At 45.2% G+C, this 23,334-nt stretch overlaps 1 protein-coding gene across 7 annotated transcripts in view; it reads right to left on the reverse strand.

Moving 5' to 3' along the window:
* Positions 1-23,334, reverse strand: part of GRIK4 (glutamate ionotropic receptor kainate type subunit 4) — a 211,946-nt gene that overhangs the window by 72,546 nt on the left and 116,066 nt on the right. For 5 of the 7 annotated variants that reach the window (XM_087763341.1, XM_087763344.1, XM_087763343.1 and 2 more), the window contains exon 3: positions 6,596-6,760. In XM_087763341.1, the coding sequence (XP_087619467.1) occupies positions 6,596-6,760 (165 nt within the window). Of the gene's footprint in view, positions 1-6,595; positions 6,761-11,426; positions 11,497-11,583; positions 11,626-23,334 lie in introns of those variants that run through there. The other 2 variants (XM_087763345.1, XM_087763346.1) reach the window with 2 other exon arrangements.

The following is a 23,334-nucleotide window of genomic DNA, read 5'->3' on the forward strand; positions in this document are numbered from 1 at the left end:
TCGAGCTTCCTGGGTTAAACTGCAACCTTTTGTCCTTTCAATTCATGGCACAAATTTAGCTGAATGGCACTCCAAGGGCTACCCCAGCTGGTGTCACTTCCCTGCTGCCATCCCAATCAGCCACATCGCTCAGAAACACTCCTCCAGAGCAGCTTGCACAGACAAAGCCTTGCAAACAGAAGGCGAGAGCCCCTCGTGCCTGAATCCCCGGACTCCGAAAGGCTCATTCGAACATGTGCTGGCCATGGCTTATTCTGAAATACCAGACCTGCCTCAACATTGTCATGCACTCAGCTCCTTTATCCCCGGACAGACAAAGCGGCGTTTGCTCAACTGGCATCAAGCGACGGCTTTCTGAAGAAAGAGGATACCATGGGGGAGAAAGGAGGCACCGCAACTACTTATCAGTTCTGGCAAGAGCAAGCTCACAACATTTTCATATGTAAAAACTAAACCACCGTATCTCAAAGCTGCGATTTTAAAGATAGTGCCTCTTCAGTATCAAATGGCTGGTCGGTTTCAGAGCACCATCCTCACTGCAGGTCCCTGGCTTACATCTCAGAGAAGCTTTTGTGATGATTGTAAAACATTATCAAGATTCAGCGGCTGGAGAAAAGGACCTAGAAAATTTCAAACCAGAACATATTTTTTGTGGCAAAGAGAATTCATCATCAAAACCGTCATATTACATATCAGAGCAGGTTTTCTACTGACTTCAAGTCTTTAAATCAAGACTGGATGTGAAATGAGAGCCTATACTGCGCTTGGGGTTTTTTTAGAACAGCGAGCTATGGGGCCAAGTGTAGCATTCAGCAAGTGGACATCTACAGTACATTTTCTGCAGAAGATAAGATCAGCTAATCAAGGTGGTCATCTCTGGCCTTAGACTTCATAACCCTTCATAGCCTCAGGACTGGAATATGAGGCCAAAAGCTGAGGACAGTTTGTCACTTTGGGGAATTCGTTTTAGTTCTCTCCAAGTGATACTTGAAGGAAAAAACCCATATACTACTAGGTCCCTATACATACTGATTGCTCTGACTTCTTACAGAAAGTGCCAAAGCTATATGAACATCTTCTCTTGGGTTTTCCTTCCTTCCATGCTCTCTCACCCTTGACTATCTCAATCTGCTACAGAACAAGTGATATTTTTCTGCAGCATCTTCAAAGGAACCCAGCACTTGCTTTTCCTCTGTGCTTAAAAATTTACAGGCACTTACACCTCTTCAGAAGATCCTTTTAAATAAGAGCACTAGCAATTTGAAAACCCTGCATGCTATCTCAGCAGCACTCATCAGCCCCTCTCAGCTGCACCAGGCCCTTCGGGTTCTCTGCAATTCAGCATCTAGGAGGAAGGAGCTGCTCCAAGTCCTCTTTATCCTTAGGTCATTAGGACAAAAGTCCTGGGGTGAATTGTTGTGCATGCAGGGGAAAGTTCGGTGAGCACTTTTTTTCTCATCTCTGTTATTGAGAACAAAAAGTGGGTTAAGTAGTCATAGCAACAGAGTTGCAACAACTGGCAGAAGAAAAAGACCTGGCTTATCAGTCCGAGGGCAAAACATCCAGTAAAATTAAGGAAAATGAATGGGAACAAAGTGGAGGCGCCTGAGGCTAAGGTTTCGACCACGTTTGGAAAGCTGCTTCTCTTGTAATCCAAACACAGTTCCTATTGCAGAACATTACCTGATGCTGTTAGTTGCCACAGGGAGAAAAGGCTCAGCCCTGCTACCACTGCGGATTCAGACGAGCACTTGCAGGGATGCAGAAATGTTGGCCCCATACCAAAAGTTCATCCCAATAACTGCACGGACTATAACCACAGACACTGGCGTAGCCCCTGCCACTCAGGTCTCTTCATACTTCAACACGTGTGTGCCATGTAAGCTATGTGCGTGACACATTTTTGATTGCTGCAAACCCCGCTACCTCTGCCCAAGATCGTGTCCAATTTTTATGTTTTTTAGAATTCAGCACCTCAAGAAGTACCAGACATTGAAGTGACATCACGTGCATGTGAAAACCTCTTTATCATGAAATAAGACATGGGTACTACTGATCCACCATCCTTGACCTGAAGGCCTGAGATGTCCCGAACCTTCTATTCCAGCCATTTTTATGGACTGCCTGCACTCAGCTCTTCTAAGTTAACATCCTTGAGGACAGTAGGGCAGAAGAACAACAAGCTTGGCAAATAAATTTCTTAACAACACACTCTTAAAATACTTAAGACTTTGAAAAGGAAACATCCCAGGGTACACCCTTCTCTGCCAAGACTGGCACTGCTTTAGGCAGGACAGGATCCCTCCTGCCATCACTCAGGGATGATTCCTCGGAGGTGTGAGCTGATGATTGCTGCCTTTCTACTTGTACGTGGACCTCTCTGCCTCTACTGCTTGTGCAGCTCAGATGTCCCATTACGGTACCTCCATCTATGCAGTTATGGGCTTTGCCCAGAAGCTGGGAGTGGGGTCAGAGGCTCCTGTCCCCCTCCCAGCATAGGCTACAGTCTGGAGGTAGGAGGTGGCCCTCACGCAAGCTCAGGTGTGCGTTCAATGTGCAATGCAAAACGGTGACCCTCCTTTCATACTAGCAGGTCTGCCCCGCCAGGTAAGCAAGAAAGGGCTGTGTTCAATGGTTTCCACAAGTATATTTGGGAATTAAGTACAGGTCTGGACACTCAGGAAACAGCAAGACATGTTTTAAAGGAAGATGGAAATATGTACTTATTTTTGAACACGAAAAAGCACAACAACAAATGAGTAGCTCTCGCATTATATATGTTGTACATCCACTTATTCATGGTCAGATAGCGCCTTTCACCTCCTGGGATCTCAGTGCACTTGGCAAGCATTTCCATGAACTCTCCCTGTTCAAAGCACAGCTGAAAGCGCTCCAGTAAGAGCATCCACGCACAGTGCAGAACACAGCATCTCTTTCACTGCATACAGATACCTGATACAAGGGTTTCAAATGGCATGCAAAAAAGATTCCTGCCTCTAATTGAAAATAAATGAGCAGGGAAGGTATGCAATTACCTCAACATTTCTATGATTGCAAAACATATCAGAGGATCTTGAATGACAGGGACTGGTCAGGACGGGATTCTCATACAAAAACCACCAAGTGCATAAACAGACAGCGTTACAGAGAGTGCATCCTGCACCATGGCTCCAAGACTGCTCCTGCAGCATCCTTCATGCTTCTTAACAGGAACCCGCAAACAGAGCAGGCTTAAAGGTGAAATCCAACAGGATCACGAAAATGGCAGGATAGTTAATAGCACATTTGAGCCAAAGCCACTGACTGGACATATCAGGCACTTTGAAATATTGGTGTGAATAAATAAAAATTAATGATCCTCCAGTTGCTCCCTCACTCTGACTGCTGATCTGCCCTGAGATGTTTGGATTAACAACAGAAAGATGCTTAAAAGACTGATCAGATGATAGGGGACAGGGTGACAAGTAGAAAATCTGTCCCTCCCTGGACATCAAAAGGAATAAGGTGTTTTAGATGAAGACATGATTAAACAAGTCATTTTGGATCTCCATAAAAGGAGTTGAAACATCAAACACAAAGAGAGAACAGGCTTTACTTATAATGGCAAAAAAAAAGCTCTATCCATAACCTTTCACTGCAAACTCATTTCAAAACACAGGACGTTACGGATGTTGCATACAGGAACAGTCAATGTTTGTCTTCATTCATATATAAAGCTGAAATAGCAAATCATGCATGATTGTGATTAAGACTGACTCATATTTTACCTGCTATAGCAATTGTGACTTTGTGGCCCCCTAACAAGTAAGATGTCTGAGTCAGTCGAAAGGAAAAAAAAGAAAGAAAAATAGCTCAACACTAAAATAAAAACTAACTCTCAAGAAGCCTTTCTTCTCTTGAAGCACTAATTGTACACGGAATATCACTGATGGGGTGTAATCACAGCATTCCTAGATCAGTCAGCTAAGCATGCTAGCTGTGATATTTAAGGGTGATTCAAAGGGCGTGAAATTTGAGAACAGTATTAAACAGATGTATAACAGCTTTGCAGTCATAGGTTAAAACATCTAAACTGCTTTTATTGATATTATGTGTGATAACAAATATCAGTGCTGTATTAAAGCTGAGAAGTCAGACATTTGAAAGCCATGAAAGCCTTGAAATTTAAGTTAAAGGATCTGATTCTCCCCTGTTACCAGTATAAATCAAGAATAACTTCAGTGACATTAATAGCAGAGCCATGCAGAATCCAGATTTTTCCTTTTTGTAAGAAATGCTTCAACACATTTTTCCCTCTGAAGAAAAGGCAAATGACATATTGCAAAATTATGTGAATACTCACTTCACCAAAATCAAATCAGTTTGCTCCAATTTCTACTTTTTACATTCTATAAGTCAAAGTAAAGAAAACAAAGAAAATCACCCTGAGGTGAAAATTCGAAATGGAAGATTGCCTCTTCCTCACTTAGCCCATTTCCACGTTCTCCCCAAACACCACGTTTGCTGAAATCAACAATTTCTTGCATAATACTTCATTTTCAGCAAATTAGTATTCTTCTGCTTGAAAAGCATTGCAACAGAAAAATTTCTGAGCAGTGTTACAGGGGTGCAAGTGAGAAAGAAATCCCGCTCGCGATCTTTACCGCGGCTCTGGGGTCACTTGACAATCAAGCCTGTTTCTTGAGCAAAGTTAAATAACAGAAACACTGCTACATGCAGAAGATCTATGAGAAAGTAAAAAGAATGGAACTAAAAATGCTACTGGTTCTTCCAAAGACACAGAAGGCTCAGGCAAGCAAGAAATTTTCGCATTTCCTAGGAGGCTCACTGGGAGATCTGGGATACTTTCAGGGGCAAACTGAGAATGCACTTAGAAACACAGGCAGCCCCCATCCCTTCTGTGTAACCCAGCCAGTGAGACTGGATTTGCCCTATTGCTGTGCCAAATGAGGGTAAAGCAAGATGCGCGCAATCCTGAACAGATGGGAAAGACCAAGAAAAAGTTAAAAGAGATGAGGGATCCAAAAAGGTGGAGAACTGCTGTTTTAAACAGTCCTTGTGATGCTGCACGTGATGATCTTAATCTAGACTGCCTCATGGGTGACAGGCTCTATAAATAGACATACAGGTACTTGCTGAAATGCACTTTATTAACTGAATGCTTCTATAAATAATGCAAATGCTAATTCAGGAAATGAAGGAGTGATTTGCTGATCTCGCAGGCCTATTGAGCCCGTTCTGCCAGTTACCCAGAGACCTGCTCCTGAGCAGCGCTGGGCATGCGGCTCCACGGGGCCTCCCAGGCACAGGGATGCTCAGTGCTGCGCAGAGCACACACCAACTGTGTGTGAAAAACCAGCCCACTCTAGACCACAACATACTACCACACCTTTCTGGGATACCCTGAAGTTACACAGGCTTGGAACAGAGAACCATTGGGAAATGAGTCTAAAATCCCTATTATTTAAAATAATTTCTCCAGCTTTTTCAAGTCAACTTGTTAAAAAAAAATTATAGTCCTCCCTTGAACTCTAAAGGTCATCTTAAAAATTATTCTAAAGGGAAGCTATCCTATTCCAAAAGATTTTCCCTCTTACAGTAAGACGCTATTATAGATCTTTTTGGTTTCTTTCACTCAGGCTCCTGAGAGGTCTGTGGGACACTGACCATCAACTTCTTTTTTATTCATCAGCACAGGGGTGACATGTTGGGCATCCAGAGGAACAACTATGGCAGAGACCTGTTTGCATTAAGGGACTTTAAAGCAACGTGGGAAGTATACTGCTCGTTCAAAATTAGCTCTTTTTAGTCCACATGATTTCAAACATCACTTGAAAACTTTGTGTAAACAAATCCACTGCCAATTTCAAGCACTGGAAGAGCTATCATGTTTGCTGACACACAGTGTTCCATGGGGTTTTAAAAATAACTTAATTGCACTGAACTTGCCCAGAGTCTCTTATTTGCACACCATTAAGTACTTTACAAAGGAGCATCACCTCCTGTATCATTACTTCTGTTTATTGACACACAGATTAAAGAAAATAATTTGTCCCAAGCCGCTGAGCTGAATGGTGGCAGAGCTTATCGGGGACCCAGATCCTCTCAGTCCACGACAGGGCTCGCCTCACAACGCCATGCTAAACCCTCAAATGAAAACTGGTCTCAGCACTCGCCCTCCGAGCCTAACCTCCCCTTATGGGCCACTGTGCCCCTGCAGTGGATGCACCCAGGCAGGGCCAGCCCTTGCAAACGTGTGGCTGGTGCTGAACACAGCACGAGTGCTGCTAAAGGTCCCACACACCTCCCAAGGGGATGCTGCGCCCGCATCCAGACCGTGCCTAAGCCCTGCACCAAACCTGACTGCACTCAGGCAGCCAGGGCAGGCCTGGGGCTTTGCAGAGACCCACTTTCATGCTAGCACGTGTTGATCTTTCAAGTGTTGATAGAGAGTAGAGAGGTGCTTTTTACCCTGTGTACCCCGCTTGACTATCACACAATTACCCTCTCCGGCAAGTGCAGCGTGCCAGCCACCTCCTGCAAGCTGGCAGAGGGAAGAACTGGGGAAGGACCAGCTACACGGAGGGGTACTTACTGGTTTCTGCCGTCTCATACTCGCTGTCTCGCAGCAGCTCAAAAATGTCCACCTCCACTTTGGCTTTCCCCACCCGCTCGGGTGCACGGTTGATGCGGTTCTTGGCCAGGGTGATGGAGAGCCTCTCCCCTCTGCTGCACTCCATGGGGTCATCCAGGATGGCAGCTGTGGGAGCAAAGGTGTTGCCAGTGGTTAGGCATGGCAGGGACCTGGCCCAGCTCTGTGCACCCCCCCGCCCCCAGCACCCCTTTGGGATCTCCGCTGCCACGCGAGCAGCTGCTGCCTTGGCACTTCTGCTCCTGCCGCGGCTATTGTTAGCGCATCCTCCCTCCCACGTGCGGCCTTTCCCGCCGCTTCGCCCACCTCCCAGGTCTTGCCAGACACGTGGGCGGTGAAATCTCTGCAGCAGCGGCTGCGTTACCTGCCAGTGTGCTGTAACACGACACGGCCGCCTACACTGCTGGGGTCTTGGCAGTGCCCAGCACCCACTGCAGCACAGGCATCTGCTTGCTCGCCCTGGGTGCTCCTAGAGAGGGACATCCAGCTGTGCAGCCCCAAGCAGCCCGGATCCAGACACTGCCTCACATCCCAACAGAGGAAGAACGTCCCCAGATAGCCTCAGTTCATTTGTTTGAGAAAGCGTTGGTACGGTGCTGATAGCTGGAATATTTCAGGAAGCACGTGGGCAGCCGTGGGTGGGAAGGGACAAATATTTTTCAAACAGAAAGCACTTGACTCTTGAACTCAGCTCCTGGGCCTGCCCACTCAAATCTGTGTTAGGCAGAGGGAGATAGTGTGGGGTATTATTTTTATTTTCTTGACGGAAGGCAAAAAGAAATTGGAGTCGAGCATTAATCACAGCGTTTCATTATGACCTGGCACGACTTTGGCACCCCAGTGGGTTTATCCTTGCTAATAGGAGGTCTCCTCCCAGAATGCAACTATTCAGTCACATCTGAGGAAAAGCAGCGCTGGTTTTTGTTGTGTAAATTAGAAAGGCACCAATGCTTATCTTCCCTTCCCAAAAATCACTCCAAAGGGAGCGATGCCATTCAGAACTGCTCAGGTGTAGATGGAGTCGCAGATCAGCGCTGAATCAGGCCCCACACCATGTAGGTTAGCAAAGCAGGGATTAGTAGGCCTCTGCTGGTTTGTGTGTCAGGGAAACACGGAACTAACTACAGCAGCTATGTGCCTTGTTGAAGCTTTTAAACGTGTCACTGTGCTGCGACAGGTTTGGGTTCGGGTTTTTTTTAGCTAGGGAAAACCAGAGAGAAACACATAGATCAGCTGGCAGCTGAAGTAAAAGCACATCAGCTATAAACAGGAGGTATCCCGCCTCCCTAAGAGCAAGGGCTGGGAGCAGAGTCTAAGGATACACACATTTTGAAGACATAGCTAACTGGGACCACTGTTAAAGCAGCACAGTGATGCTGTGCTGTAGGTGTTCCTCAGAGGGCTGGTTTGTGCCTTGGTGGTCCTCATTGCTCCCCCAGTGCATGGGCACCAATCACCCTTCATTGCCACCAATGCACAGAGCCTCCCACACAGCCCAGCCCAGTGAAGAAACCTGTCTCGGGTTCAGGCTCCTTCTACTTTGCCTTTCCTGCCGCTGAGACTTGCTTTGAATCAACCCAAATCTCAAAGCACAGCTCAATTTCAACAACCACCTTGCATCGCATCTCAGGGCTCTTTTCTCAGCCTTGCTATGCTCATCCCAGTGCGATCTCTTCTCTCATGACAAAACTGCAGAGCATCTTTGCTTTCCGTTCCTGCCCGAACTCCAGCTGTGGAAGGTAACTAGATACCAAATCCACTGGTGAAGCAAAGGGGGTCTGTGCTAACCTGATTTACTTTGTATCCTGATGATATCCACTCAAAAACTCCTTCGCTTCCTACTTTTTCCCAGTTTTATGGGAGCTAAACTGAACTAAGTACTGATAAAGTAACACACAGCAATACTTCTTTCTATGATATGCACAGATGTCTGGGCGAACATTCCCAGTCCTTCAGGCGACACCATCTCCTATGCTCTGCTAACATGCAAGCACCATCATTATCTGCAAAGCTAGGGCAGTTAATCTTAATCTCATTATGCAAGAAAAAAGGTTGTGCTTTCCTCTAAGGCCAGGAGCATGGATCACAGGTTTTTTAATACATCGATATGGCTGGTGACTGCTCTTAATTACAAAGAAGCTGGGAGACTAAAGTGCCCCAACAAGCAGCTTACTCAACTCCCCACTTCTCTAGGAAAGCAGCAGGAGACAGAGAAGAAAGCCCTGAATGGGCCCCACTTTCTCATACACAAAACTGTTTGATGTGTGTAAACTTTTCACTATGGCCCTGTTTCCAGGAAAGGGTAAAGCAATGTACCGAATCTGATGAACATCACAAAATGCTTCTTCTGTTCCAGGTGCTGATATAGCAAAATTAAAGATCAGTGGTGGTGGAGTGTATGTCAGCGTTCTTAGATTCATTATTTTCTAATTTAAAGCTTCAAAATCACTAAATTGGACTTCCCCACAGTTGAGGGAGAAAAAAAAAACCAAACAAAAAATACAACAACAACAAAAAACCAACAAACCCTCTTCCCTACTCAGCTCTGACTGAATTTTAACTTTGCAGCCCACCTCAGGAGCAAATACATGAGGAAGGGGAAAGTGCCCACAGCAAGCGGCAAGTTTTGGAAAGGAAGGGAACACAGCCAGACAGCCTGAATCCCAGGATGGAGGTGGCGGTGGCACTCCTAGAGCCCAGCCACTGATCAAACCACATTGCCGCTTCTTATCTCCCTGCAGGGCGTGTGATAGAAAACCAGCAAAATTTGTTCACTTGCATTTTGGGAGACTAGCTAGTTTTACCAAATATTAAACCAGCCCCCAGAACAGACTAGGTAATAAGGCTGAACTAATCGTTATTTATTAAAGCTAGCGGATGAAAAAGGTAATTTAATGTTTAAAAAAGGTTGGTTTTAAAACTTCATGTCTTGGGACACAGTGCCAAAGCTCATCTAATAGTGGCATCATTAAGTATGAACGAAAATCTTTATAGAAATTCCCTTTCATCTATTCCTGTCTATTAAATATGGGAAGATGCATCAAGTAAATCTTTAATCCTGAAAACTTACAGCAGAGTCTTTGAACTTTGTTGGCCTTAAAAATCACTTCTATCTTCCCCATCATAATAAATGTCTCCAATCTAGACTGCCTTCTCTATGAATTATGAGAAAAATATTTCAGAGGGAGTCAGGAGCACCTGGGTCTGTGATGCCCGATTCAGGGCTGCTTAGGTTTTCAGAGCGACTGAGAGTCAAACAACTCCAAGTGAAGTCAGCAAGGACTGGCAGAGGCCGAACTCTTCTCAGGAAGAACTGGCTGGAAACATCTTTTCCCATGGGATGTTCCAATCTTAATAGATAAACATCCTTTATATAGTAATAATTCTTTTTTTATTCAATATGCCCAGGTTTTCCTTACACTTAACACAAACCCCACAAACCCAAGAGGCTACAAACCAGAAGAGTTTATCGCGTTGGATATGCATTTAAAATAGTTGGGTTACAGTTATTCAAGATTCAAGCAACAAGTGACTTCAATTGTAAATTTCCATCAAACACAAATTTCAAATGCAACACTCAAAGTTAACAACTTAACAGCAAAAACTAGAAAAAAGTTATTAATGGTAGCCAAAGAAATGCAAGATGACATGATGGTGCCCTCTGAGAAAAACAGATTTCAAGAACTTTCCTACAGGTCATCCTCATTTCAGTAATTTTCCAGCCCTCAGAGGCAGACAGACGTGATCGGGGGCAGGGAGGCAGGAGCACAGCCACAGCAGTATGAAAGCCAGATGCTCAAACTCTTCTGCCTTTTCTCCTCTTACCCTGGAGAAACTTCTCCAGGGGGAGGAAGGACATTCATTTCTCACCCCGAAAAATTCAGTCCTACTCCTTTTTGCCAAAACAGCGAATGGGGGGACATGCAGTGCTGTCAGCTTGTGTGCTTTCAGTGGTATAGACAGCTGTCTTCCTGGAGCCGGGCTGAGACACAGCCACTCATCCTACTAAGTGCACCAGCCAGTTTACAGACAACACTGAAATTTACTCCTTTCCACACTCAGTTGGGTTTCAACCAGTGCTAAAAAAGCAGAAAGCCTCCGTTTTCCCATTCCCCCAAGCCATGTGGCTCCCCAGAGTGCTACCCGCCACCAGCCAGATTCACAACATATGCACTCTGACAAGCCTAATACGACTGCAAGTTTTACTACATATCACTACTTAATTCATGATCCAACCAAGATCTAATGAAGTAGCATTTTTATAACAATAACAGGGAACAGATGTTACCGGGAGGATTATACACTGCTAGAATAAACAGTGTTCAGCTGACCTTTCCCTGTTAACTTCATTAAGTATTGTTACATTTTCTCAGACGCTTTTCATACCATTGAAATGTAAAGCCATACTCAGAAACACAATTGCCATCTCAAGTCCGGTGGCTTGAAGATGTAGATTTAGCAAAGCACTGGCTTAGTAAACATGATATTTCACTGTTTGTAACCTGTCCCTCCAAGTTAAAAAAGGTATAATGCCATCCACAGTATTTCTCAGGTGTCTCCTCTGACAGGTTCAGATCACACCTACAACCTCTTCTGATTTATACTGTAAACAGAGTCCTCAAATCCTCTATGTGCCCATGATGAATGGAATTTCAAATTACCAACTGTAACCTCAGTTCAACCAGATTTAGACATCTAGAAGATCCAATACCAACCACTGGAGCTGATCAGTCCTTAGTCTCAAAACGAGGATCCCTTTAGATCAAAGGCATACCTGAAAACCATACTGTTCTTCAAAGCACCAATGTCCTGCTCGGGAACACCAGCCTCAGGAGATGCCCTGGGATGTGGGGGAATCACCCCAGACCTCCACATCTCCCCTTCCTCCTGCTCCTTGCCCACCTGCCCTACCCTTATCATCAGAGACCCACCTGCAGCTGCTCTGGACTTCATTAACCCCAAACTAGCTCCAAAGCCACGAGGCTGCAGATTCATTTGAGGGGGCAGTTGATTAAAAATGGTTGCAGGGTCCCCTTATTTTGCACATTTCCCCTCTGCTGAATACAGTATCAACCCTTCGGGCTGTCAATACAGTAAAGGATAAGAAATTTGCAGACTTCCTCATTACAGGGCTGTCAAGTACAGCTCCAGTGGAGAAACAGGTGGGATTGTGTTTCCATTATAATCTGTGAAGGGCTGCTTAAAAATAAAATAAAAAGTCATCAATATGCTATTACTCTGAGAGGAAACAGGATCTCATCACGGAAAAAGAAAATCTAAAAACATAAACTCTCCTTCACAAAGAGACTTGATAATGTTTGTCTGATCAGTGTAGCAGAGGGCTATTTATTGCTCTTGGCCAACATTTGAAATCTGCATTTAAATGGAGCTTCCCTCTCATTTTTGCTATCCAGAGAGAGTGAATTCAGGGGAGAGAGCGCGAGAAGGGGAGATGCGATACAAACAGCTGAGGGCTTAGTTTCTACTGCTTGAAACAAAACCTCTCTTTTCTCTTCTTTAATAATTGCTTTGTATACATAAAATCAGAATAACATTCTTTGAGACCAGGAGTTTCCAGGAAGATAGAGAATGCCATCGCACTTCTCCGTCCTCCCTGAGCCTGCAAAGGTGACGACCTATCAATCATGCTGGACCTGTCACAGTGCTGGGATGCAACATCTCAGTGGGGGCAATTCATCTTTGTGCCCCAGCAAACATTGTCCCTCTGGTCCAGGCAGGTAAAAGCACTGCCAGACTCCTCTTCCCTCCTCCGCACACACCTCCGTCAAACAGAGATGGCTGTTCGTATCCAGAATGGGGCGGGAGGGGGGAACACACTTCAGCTGCCATTCTGAATGCAGGCATCTGCAAGACAGGTCTCATCTCACCTCTCGTTCCTTTGCTTCACGTGCGGGGAGGAAAACACACTAATGAGACAAGGTCCTGCTCTTCCGATAAAGATCACCTGCTTTTCCGAATACAAATCTCGCTACGAGGCAGCCAGCAAACATCCTTAGCATGAAGGCAGAAGCAAAAGAGCACAAAGGGGTAAGAAAGGGGTCTGAAATGAAAATGCCCTGTCCAGAGCCGGCTAATGTAATCTGAAGCCATTCTCCTGTACAAAAGCAGGGCAGCAAACTGAGGTCCTTTAAAGCCAACAGAGAAACTCCTATGGGTTTCCACAGCCGGAGACTTGAGGCATGCTGCAGCTATGGGTAAAGTCCTGATCTGTGAATTCAAATAATCTGTTTGCAACCAGAGAAGTCCTACTTAATCCCCTGAAAAGCTTGTCAAGAGTCTTCCCAAAAATGAGGAGAGAAAAGCAGGGAGAAGGAAGAATGACTGATTTAACCTTCCTGAGGTGTAAGGTCAGGGCTGAGGCAGGGAACAAATGATCATGGCTCTGAAAGGGATGCTTGAGGCCTCCAGCAGGACAGGCTGGAAGAGTGAACAAGAAGGGCTCTCCATCTCACATGGGTAGGGTTTTGCAGGCAGAAAAGGGAAGGAGGGGAAAGCCTAATGCTAAAAATGGAATGACATGAATGCATGGTGGGACATCTTTCACTGAAGGCATCCCAAGAGCCACAGACACCATCCAGGGATGTTGCTACCAAAGGCACATGGAAGCAAATGGGCACCAGGAGGGAAGAGCCTCCTGGGGGTGTCAGAAATCTTCCAGCAAGAAAACAGGCAATTCCAGCCACCAAGGGCCTGTTTCTGCACACGTGTACATGGTGCGGTGGGATGCCTTGTTGTTTCCTTGAAGCTTTGCTCACAGCAGGAGGTGTTCATAGCAGTGCTCTCTAGCGCAGGTTTTCTGCATCTCTGAAAAGCCTGTCAGTCAAACTGGACTGCAGTTTGCCACAAAATTCAAGCTACTGAATGGATTCATACCCATATCCACACAAGGTCAGTCAAAGAGCCTAAATCTTGTTTTCTTAAGAAACTAACCTAAAAACACTGACTGAAGTTGGGAACATCATTTTCCTGTCTGTCTTTTGTTTCAATAGTGTCAAGTTGAGTTTTAAGAGGAAGTTTTTCTGCCCATTTTCATGGTCTCAGGTGACCGGGAGCAGCTGTGGTTTTTAGGAAGAGAGCACTGGGAAGCCCTGGTGGGGCCAGTAAACTTGGCAAGACCAGGAAGCAAGCAAGAACTTAATTAAGTCAGTGGAGAGTATAAATACAAGAAAAATAACCACGCAAACCCCAAGTGCCACTTCCAGGCAAACAAAAAGAATGAGGAAGGAAGAAACAATGTGTAAAATTCTAAGCTAAAAAAAAAAAAAATTTCCAAAAAACAAATAGGGAAAGTCCACTAGGATTTATAGTTATAATCATAGATTTGAGAGATGGCAATGAACAATGAAGCAGTTGGACTCTGTGTTTGAGAGCAGGCAGCAGCCAGTGGTGTGGGAAAGAGGCTGCCACAGGATGGGGAGGCAGGCAAGGAAACCGCTGCAGAGCCCCAGACGATGCAGGACGCTTTCCTGGTCACACACCCACAACAAGCATGTTCCGTACCTACAACAGAGATGACCGCAAAAGCCCAGAGCTCCATCCCCAGAGGTGTCTGTATTTCAGTGGCAGCCAAGGCTATTCCAGCACAGACACAACTTTCCACAACACTTTGGGATTTATGGATTGACAGTGATATAAGGAGAGCAACATTTCCAAAACTGACACTTTGCCTCTTGTCGAGGGAGCCATTTCTTGAACTTCCAGCAAGCTTCAGGATTAAAGGAATTTGGGGCCCCTCTAAAGCCAGTGGATTTCCATTTATGTCAGTGGGGCCTTTAGTAACCATCTTCCTCTTAACCCTTCCTGGAATCTTAGCATTTACAATGCATTTGCTCTTCTTTCAGCATCTCCTTATTTCAAGGATGCTAGGGCTTTGGCACCACTTGCTGATTCTTCCCAGGCTGGCAAACACCAGTGCATTGCAGAGGATGCGCATTTTAGACCAAATGATGGAGTACATAAGTGCCAGGCCCCAGTTCCAGGCTTCCCCCAGCCAGCTGATTAACTGCATACACAGTGATAGCAAATAGCCTTGGACATATCCCCAATGTCAATGTGAGAAGGGGGAAAAAAATTGCTGTAGCGACAGGATCTAGGGTTTTGCTTTCAACAATATGGAGAGCTTGCAGATATGTTGCACCAGCTCTATTCTTGTTACATATCATTAGCCATTGCTACAATTACAAATCTCTAAAAGATGGATCCAAGGACAAGGACCTACCATGCTGGATGTAGATACCAGATATGATGATTCCTTTAAAGATATGAGACAGACAAATGATAGGTGGAATGACTTTCGTTCTCTTATGATGGATGAAGAACGGAGGCACAAAGAGATAAAGCGACTCCTCAAGGTTTTGCAAGACCACATGGCAAATAAACAGAGTTAATATGCCAAGAGTCTTCAGAAGCCCTTGTTTAGCACCTTAGCCTTTTTACTTACTGCCACTGAAACTTGACGCTTCTGTTTCAATCTACAGGTATCCAAGTGCATCACAAAAGCCAAGTGAGCACTATTACGAGAGCTTTTGGGAGATGGGAACCTCCAGAAGCAGCAGCATATTAAAAGAAACATGTATGAAGATAAATGAAGACCAGGGTCAATGCTACATGGCTGAGCACAGCACGGATGGGAGATTCAAACCATGTTTGGAGCCTTTATAGTCAGCGGAGAGGGTCAGGACCTACAGAGGGCAATTCAGAGTACCTAAATCAGGTAATAACTTGTCCCTAACAAGCTAGCCTTTAGAGTCACTGCTCTCTATGCACCTGCTCCACAGGAAACTTCACTGCCTACCTCTCACCATCTCCCTACCCCCTCACTGCCCCACACTGTTGGTGCACAGATGTGCAAGGGAAGAGGTTGTGGCCTAAGAGGAGAAGGTGATCACAGAGAAGCTGAGTAGAAGATGAACAAGGGTGGGAAAAGGTGACATTGGAAACCTCACCCCTATCGCAGAAGGTCCAGATGTATTAAACTACATTGGAGAGTTTAATCCAATTATAAAACAATGACATGCGAGCCCTTCGCTGATGTGCCTCAGGATTGTTTTCATCTCTGCTTTACTGTTAGAACAAACAACTTTTCCTGCTGAGTCACACTGAAATGAGATGCTAAAGAGCTGCCACACCAGATGTGGAAGCCCTTCAGATCCAATATCCATCAATCTACACAGCCTCTATTTATTTATTTTTTGCCACTCAGCCTTCAGCAATTTAATAGGTTACTTTAATGTCTTCCTGCCTTTCCTCTTTATTGTGCTATGCTCACTGTATTTTTCCCCTGATGACTTCTTCCCCTGGCTTCTGGATGGGAAAACAAAACAGAAATTTTTCTTTTCCCTGGACTCTGACATGGTTTTCCATCCATCTTAGCAGCAAACTGCTAATTCATCTAATCCCAGTTTGTATACTTGTTTGCTAAGAAAATGATGATACGTTACCGGAAAAGAACTGCTTTTTCTTTCTTTGCTTGTGTACAGAGTGGGTCCTGTTCAACCCCAGATCAGCACCTGTGCCCACCTGCCTTGCACTGAATCCACACTGCAGCTGAACGCGTGACCACAGAACTTCAGCACCCAAGCCAAATGGTCACTTCTGAGACTTAGAGCTGAACCAGCTCAGCCACACCACTGAGATTTCCAGAAGCCCATCTTCTGCCTTGAGCACTAATCCTTCTGGCACCTCCCCCAGACTCCATCATCTCTAACACAACCTGTGAGTTTCTCAAATATTCATCCTCACAATACCTCCATGAAGCGAAGAAACACTACCATGCCCATTTTGAAGAGGTCAAGAAACATGCGGATACTCAGGAAAGTTGAAATGAATTAAGATCTGAAAGTAACGTGCACCAGTTACAGTACATCAAACTCTCATGTGGATGCTCTTGTTTGGAAAAAAAAAAAAAAGCAGCCCCACTTTGTTGTTAGATTACTTTTTGAGAGAAGGGATCTACAGAGACCTAAGTGACTGAAGTAATGCACAGTAACATCCACGCTCGAGGCAATTTGTCTTAGCGTCTTCTGGAGACCATCCTTACATGGGGTGACAAACGTTGCCTGGAGAATCCTTGGCAGAACAGAAAATACCCACAAAATCCTTAAAAGTTACTCAAACTTTTCCTAAAGAATCTCTGAGGTTTCTAGTACAATGCTCTTCAATGTAGGTAAAGAACAACTTCTAGGCAAACAGCTTTTTCTTTCAGCTTGGGAGCTCATTACAGATTCCCCTACATCTGTGCAACATGGAAAAGTTCTAAACATGCTACACAGAAACAGGAAAGGGCGAGTGAAGAGGAAGAAAAAGCAAAAGGCAAAGATAAAGAAAAAGCTCAGCTGCATAGACTAAATTAAATCGGACACAAAAATTCTTAGTGAACGAGGTGAAAGAAACCCAAAGGAAAAGCTGCTCCAGACTCCCAGATGCTAGGCGTGACAGAAGCAGCAGCACACTAACGCAGGAGTGGCTGCTGGGATGGGAGAGGAGTCGGTACCAACCCTGGGTCATGAATAAGACATACCAGAACCAGCCCCACTTGTCTTGTAAAGCAGAGGATGAGTGGCGTGAATTACATCCCTTGTAGTTTCTTATGATGCTTCTTACAGAGGATACTGAATTAGTTACATTAATGCAGCAAGGAACTGGATCAGGTTCACAGTGATAAGCTTAATTAAATAACAGTTATCCATAGGCTGTGGTTTATGTTATAAATAAGCAACATTTATGCTGATTAATTAAAGTCATGGTTCAGATCATTAAATCCTCCTGCTTTCAACCACCTTAACAAGGATATCTGCAAGAGCTGAATCCAGCCACAGACATTTTGACACTTGCGAGCCTGAGCACACACAGCGGAGGGGAGGGCAGGAGGACAGGGGATCTTGCCAAGGCACCCTCCCACCGTGGGAAGGCTGGGACCAGCTTGCATTTCAGTGGGTGGTCCAGGCTTCTCCACTGGCGGTTTGCTCTTGCTGCTGTCACACGAAGAGTTAGGGTTGCTAGCTGCAGGCGGCACCACATTCTCCCTAGTTCTCAAAGTCTATAAAAGGTGTCTTAACACAACACTGAAAACGTCTTCAAGACAACGAGCTGTGTCAGCTGCCCTCACAGATCCAATTCTTTTTCATTATCCCAGCTAGCAGAACTTGCCTGCAGAAATGGTTGCTTTATCATCCTCCCCAGCCTCTTCCAACGTGAGAGATGTCCAGGGCCACCTCCAGGACAGCAAACTGCTATCTCACCATCAAACACCCAGCCCTCCCCCACCGTCACCTCCTCCTTGCCGTCCCTCTTCATGCATCACAGTTCAGGCCTCCATGCTCAAGCTAATGCCATGAATGAAGAGTTAAAGGGGAAAAACCCTGGCCCTTATGAAAGATTTCACTCCATGAGACGTGAAGTTTAAAGATAAAATTCCCATTCAAGCACTGCTCTGAACTGGGACGAATTGAGGCTCACGCCTAACACTTATTCTAATTGGAATATTATGGAAAACAGGACACACTCTTTCTTCTCCCCTCTTTGTCAACTTTCTACTCCTTCCTCCCAGAGGTTTTACACAGCTCTAGTGTTCCAGGGAGTGGCCTAGTTGCTCTGAAGTAAAGAGCCAGCTTGGGAGGCTATGGTTTGCTCAAGCTCATCTACCACATCTGCTCATAAACCCAGTGGTTATGAAAAATTAGAGCTGGTCAAATTATTGTTATATTTTGACCACATGGAGACTATTATTATCATCCTTCCCTGCTACCCCCAACCCCTCCTCATGAATCATTCATGAATCTGTCCTGATTCCTGCAAAAGGGCTGGGCTCATGTTTTGTGCAAAAGAGATTTTCTGCTTGTGGAGCACAGCCACAGCCTGTTCACCTTAGCTATGCCCAAACACAGAACCCTGGCTTCAGGTGACCTGCCAGGACAATCCGTGTGGTGCACAGCCCATTACCCTTTCGCATGACCACGCATGGACAGCCATATGGGTAGAGTGTGCATGGTTACTCCTGCCAAAGGCCACTTGCAAATCCTGGAATGGGAACATATGTGATTTGGTTATACGATGTGCACACAGCTAACATCAGGAGAAAGACAGTCACTGAGTACAGCCATCATTATCCTCTTGGTTTGCACTCTTAATTCACCCTGTACTTGCAACGACACTGCAGTCACCTTCCACCAGGGTGAATTACAGGCGGAGAAGAGGAGCAGTTCTCTGAGGCTACAAGATCATGTCATCTGTTTGCTTGCTGCTCTTTATGGGATATGAATCAATGATACTGCAATGGGACATTTGACATCAACTCTGGAGGGAGCCAAGACGAGGCCTTAAGTCACTAATGAGCCCATCAAATGGTCCAAACAAATTCTGCGAGGACGATTATCAGCTCCTTCCTCTCCCAGTCTTTTTCTGTTTTCTTAACACAATCCTACCATATTGGGAGCTGACTAATAACAATAATAATAAAATAAACCTCATTTACGATCAGTTGCAGGATTGGGGCTATTTCCTCCATCTATTCACCATCACAGAAATTGCCTTTTAAATGGATAACAACGATTGCGAGGGTCCAGTTATTACCTTGAAACCTCACATCCTGATACATCCAATGTTGTTCTCTTATATAAATAACAGTTATTACTGTAAAGTGATTTTCCCCCTTCTGTACTTCCAAAGAGTTCCTGCAGGAGATGGCAAAGAAAATGTTTTCCATTAATACTACATTTAGGCCCTGTTGCTTTCATACTTTAACTCCCATCATTAATCTTCGAATGTGTCTTTAAACAAATGTCATTTATTCCACAACTCTCTGGCAGCTATTCTTCCCTGTCTTCTCCCCTCCCTTTCCCCCAATATTCTGTCCTGTGAAGTAGGAGCTCTTTCTCCCCTGACTCATCAGTGGGTGTTGTGCTCCTGCCAGTCAGGGAAAAGCATTTCAGCTCTTGTTCAGGCAGTTTGCTGGTAATCACAAGAAAAATATGAGAGCCCACAGTCAGGATACACACATTAGAAGAGGCTGTGATGGGAGGATTTCTGTCCTCCCTGAAACCTTGAAGTAAGGATCACAGGATGACTTTGCTGAAGAGGTTATTCTAAACTAATCCTAGGGCGACAGTCACCTCAACAGAGCTGGGTCCTTGTGCAGGCTCTTAGCACAGGGAAAACGTTGCGTCTGGCAGGCAGCATCCTCTTTTGAGCACACTACAAATGCAACTGCCAGATGCCACTTTTATCTGATTTGATGACGATAAACAAGGCTGTTCTTTTCATTACACAATCACGGGGCAATTGAGTCTGCAACTATCAACTGTTTGCACAGGACTCCTTGAAACAGCCTATACCCCTGCCTGCAGCGCTCCAGGCAAGCCCCGCTGCAGGCAAGCCCCTCTGCCGCCACTTCTCAGCAGTGAGGGGAGAAGTGCTGTCACCCCCATTTCATGGGGAACAGAGGCAGAAAATGGATACAGCCCAATTTTGCAGTGGCATTTAGATGCCAATCCTGCCCCTGAGGGGGTAAAATCCCACCTATTTCAAGGACCTAGTTTCTGCAGGAGTTTTATAAAAATGAATCATGCATTTAAAAAGCCTCAAGGGTCTAAAGGACCTGCCTGTCATCTGGAAGAGGGAATTGAACATACACCTTCTGAATCCCAGAGCCTACAGCCCTGCCCCAGCCCCGGGCTGGCAGACCTCCTCTGATGCCATGGCGCAGAGAGCTGCACCATGCGGTACATCGTGCACCAGCCAGCATGGCTCTGCCGGCATCGCTGGGGTCCTGCTCACACTGCCAAGAGCGCCAGGCCAGAATATCCATCCAGCAAGGGGAGGACACGCTGACCTTCTAGCAAAGGCAAAAAAATGTTTTCCAGGTTAATTAAGCTAATTAAAGCTAATTGCGCATTAGCCATGAGGCACACGGGCACTGAACCACAATTCCAGGAAATGGTGCTACCTTCTGCTTACAAGCTCTGTACTTGAAGACACAGCACCCATAAAGCCATCCCCCTTTCCCCATCCCCGATTGCAAGGAATAATTGGTAACTCAGTCCCTTGGGCAAGCGAACCCCCATACAACGTGCAGGTACGTTAGCTATGACATTCTCAACAGAGGAGGATACCTCACCAAAAACCTCATTTTTGTAAATGGGTTAACAGCAAGATCAAGCCATGAATGTGAACAGGAGGTAAAGAAAGCAACCTTCACAGGGTACCCAACTGTCCTGTTTTATGGCTAAGATAGAGTTAATTTTCTTAATAGTAGCTGGTAGAGTGCTGTGTTTTGGATTCAGTAGGAGAATAATGTTGATAACACACTGATGCTTTAGTTGTTCCTAAGTAGTGCTTACACTAGTCAAGGACTTTTCAGCTTCTCATGCCCTGCCAGCAAGAAGCTGGGAGGGGACACAGCTGGGACAGCTGACCCAAACTGGCCAAAGGGCTATTCCACACCATAGGATGCCATGCTCAGTATAGAAACTGGGGGAGTTGGCTGGGGGGCAGGGACTGCTGCTCGGGGACGGGCTGGGCATCGGTCGGTGGGTGGCGAGCAACTGCATTGTGCATCACTTGTTTTGTATATTCTTTTATCATTATTATTATTTTCCTTTCCTTTTCTGTCCTATTAAACTGTCTTTATCTCAACCCATGAATTTTACTTTTTTTTCCCCCGATTCGCTCCCCCATCCCACTGTGGGGGGGCGGGGAAGTGAGTGAACAGCTGTATGGTGTTTAGCTACCTGCCAGGTTAAACCACACCACCACCTCAGAGTTACCAATTTTCCCCTGCATCTACCACCCCTGGCACCAGAAATAGCAAAGATTAATGTCTTGAGTTACCTTGTGTAACTTCTGGACATCTGGACTTTTCTGTTTCCTCCTCCTCCCCCCCAAGAGTTATGACATTCCCTCTACCCTTTCTCAGTTACAGCCTCTTCTTCATTATCATCTGTCAAGTCCAATTAACATGTGAACTGACATCAGGGAAGATTATTTCTGAAGTCTCCTGTGAGAGCCAGTTGACAGGAGCCTCCACCCTCGAGAAGTGCGAGTAAACTCCCCAGCAGATTGCCATCGCTCTTCACACAATCCTCCCCAGGGAGCCCCAGAGCACGCAACACACATCTTGCAGCATTTGCCTTTGGTGGCAATGGAGAGCATTTTGCATGTTGGAGAACATCCGCCTGTGACTGCTTTTTGATCCTGAAAGCCCAGGATCTCTGAGATACATTGACTAGACGCCTGCCCTACCAGTTGATTAGCTTTTCAGCAGTCTTGAGGGTTATTAGGTGTGGAAGCAGCAAGATGTCCCACAGTGCCCAGTAGCTTCATGCTGGATTAACCCCTATGCAGAGAGATCAACATGACATCTGTGTGTCACTGTATCTCTTCAAATAGGGCTTAATGGGAATAAGTTGCGCAGAGGTCTGATGCAAAGCACTGGGTATGATAACTATTTCTTGTTTAAGCGGTCGCCCTGACTCTTGTTCTGATCAGCTGCTCGCTTTGTAGCACTGCTTTACCCCCACACTTGCAGAACAAACTATACCCTCCTACCTTTTGCTGAATCCCCCCCCCCCGCTTCTGCAGAACCATGATCATCTCCCCTTTCCCAATCAACTGCCTACTGGGACAAAAAGATTTCAGGCCAAAAATTTGGTTGTTTGCAGGTGCCTCCTCTGAGCTGTTTTACTCCCTCCAAACTCAACATGCCTTTCACATAAAACGTTTGGCCGTGTTTCCCATGTTCCTGATTAAACAGTTAATGAGGAATCTGGACAGAGCAAAAGCAACAGGAAATTAAGGGATCATGAGCCACTACATCTCTCCTATTTTAAACAAGAGAAAGCATAGGAAAAAAAAACCAAAACATTTCCCTCGGGAAGAGTGGCAAAAAGCTACAGGGGAAGAGGTAAGTGCTAAGGACACCACTTATCCTCGGGAACACATACCACGGATGTTACACTACTACGTATCCTTAACACAAAGAAGCAGGCTAATGATCAGGAGGAATATTACCCAGTGCTAAGCAATAGCCTGAGGTCCTCTGGGAATAGTTTCTAATACAACAGGTTCTGACTATGTCATTTCTGCAAGAGGTCACTTTTTGCCATTTCTTTAGGTGGATAACTTTGCCGCAAGGTTGTGGTTTTTCTTTTTTGTTGTTTTTGTTTGTTTACTAGAAAAAGGTCATATAAAGAAAAAAAAAAAAAGACAGACTCAGATAATTTTTTGGCATGAGAATCCTGACAATGTCTTCTAGGCCAAAACTGGTGATTTTCAAACTATGAAAAAATTAAAATTTCTCATGAAAACAAGCCCAGTAAACAGTTTTTTTCAAAGGCACAGAGAGGTGTCTCAGAGCATTGGAAGCTTCTAAACGCATTTTTTCTTTTGTGTTTTGGTATTTGTGCAGGACCTTGTATGTGGCTCGTGACCAGAGTTGCAAGATACTACTAAAGTACAAAATAAAGGATATTAATCACTTAGCCATAACTTTATTTGTCACATAACCAAAATCTAATACGTGTTTGTGTGTATATGTACAAATAAACCATGGAAAGACAACTCTTGTTTAAAATCAACCAACAAGCTAACGAGACTCCAGCCCTACCAAGAGCAGCAAAGTTCTGTCCCTTTGCTTACAGGAGCTCAGAAGCAGCCGCCCCATCTCC

The sequence above is a fragment of the Nipponia nippon genome, unplaced genomic scaffold, assembly GCF_047370975.1.
Source record: "Nipponia nippon isolate SJK-2023a ecotype South Korea unplaced genomic scaffold, ASM4737097v1 scaffold_28, whole genome shotgun sequence".
NCBI lineage: Eukaryota > Metazoa > Chordata > Aves > Pelecaniformes > Threskiornithidae > Nipponia > Nipponia nippon.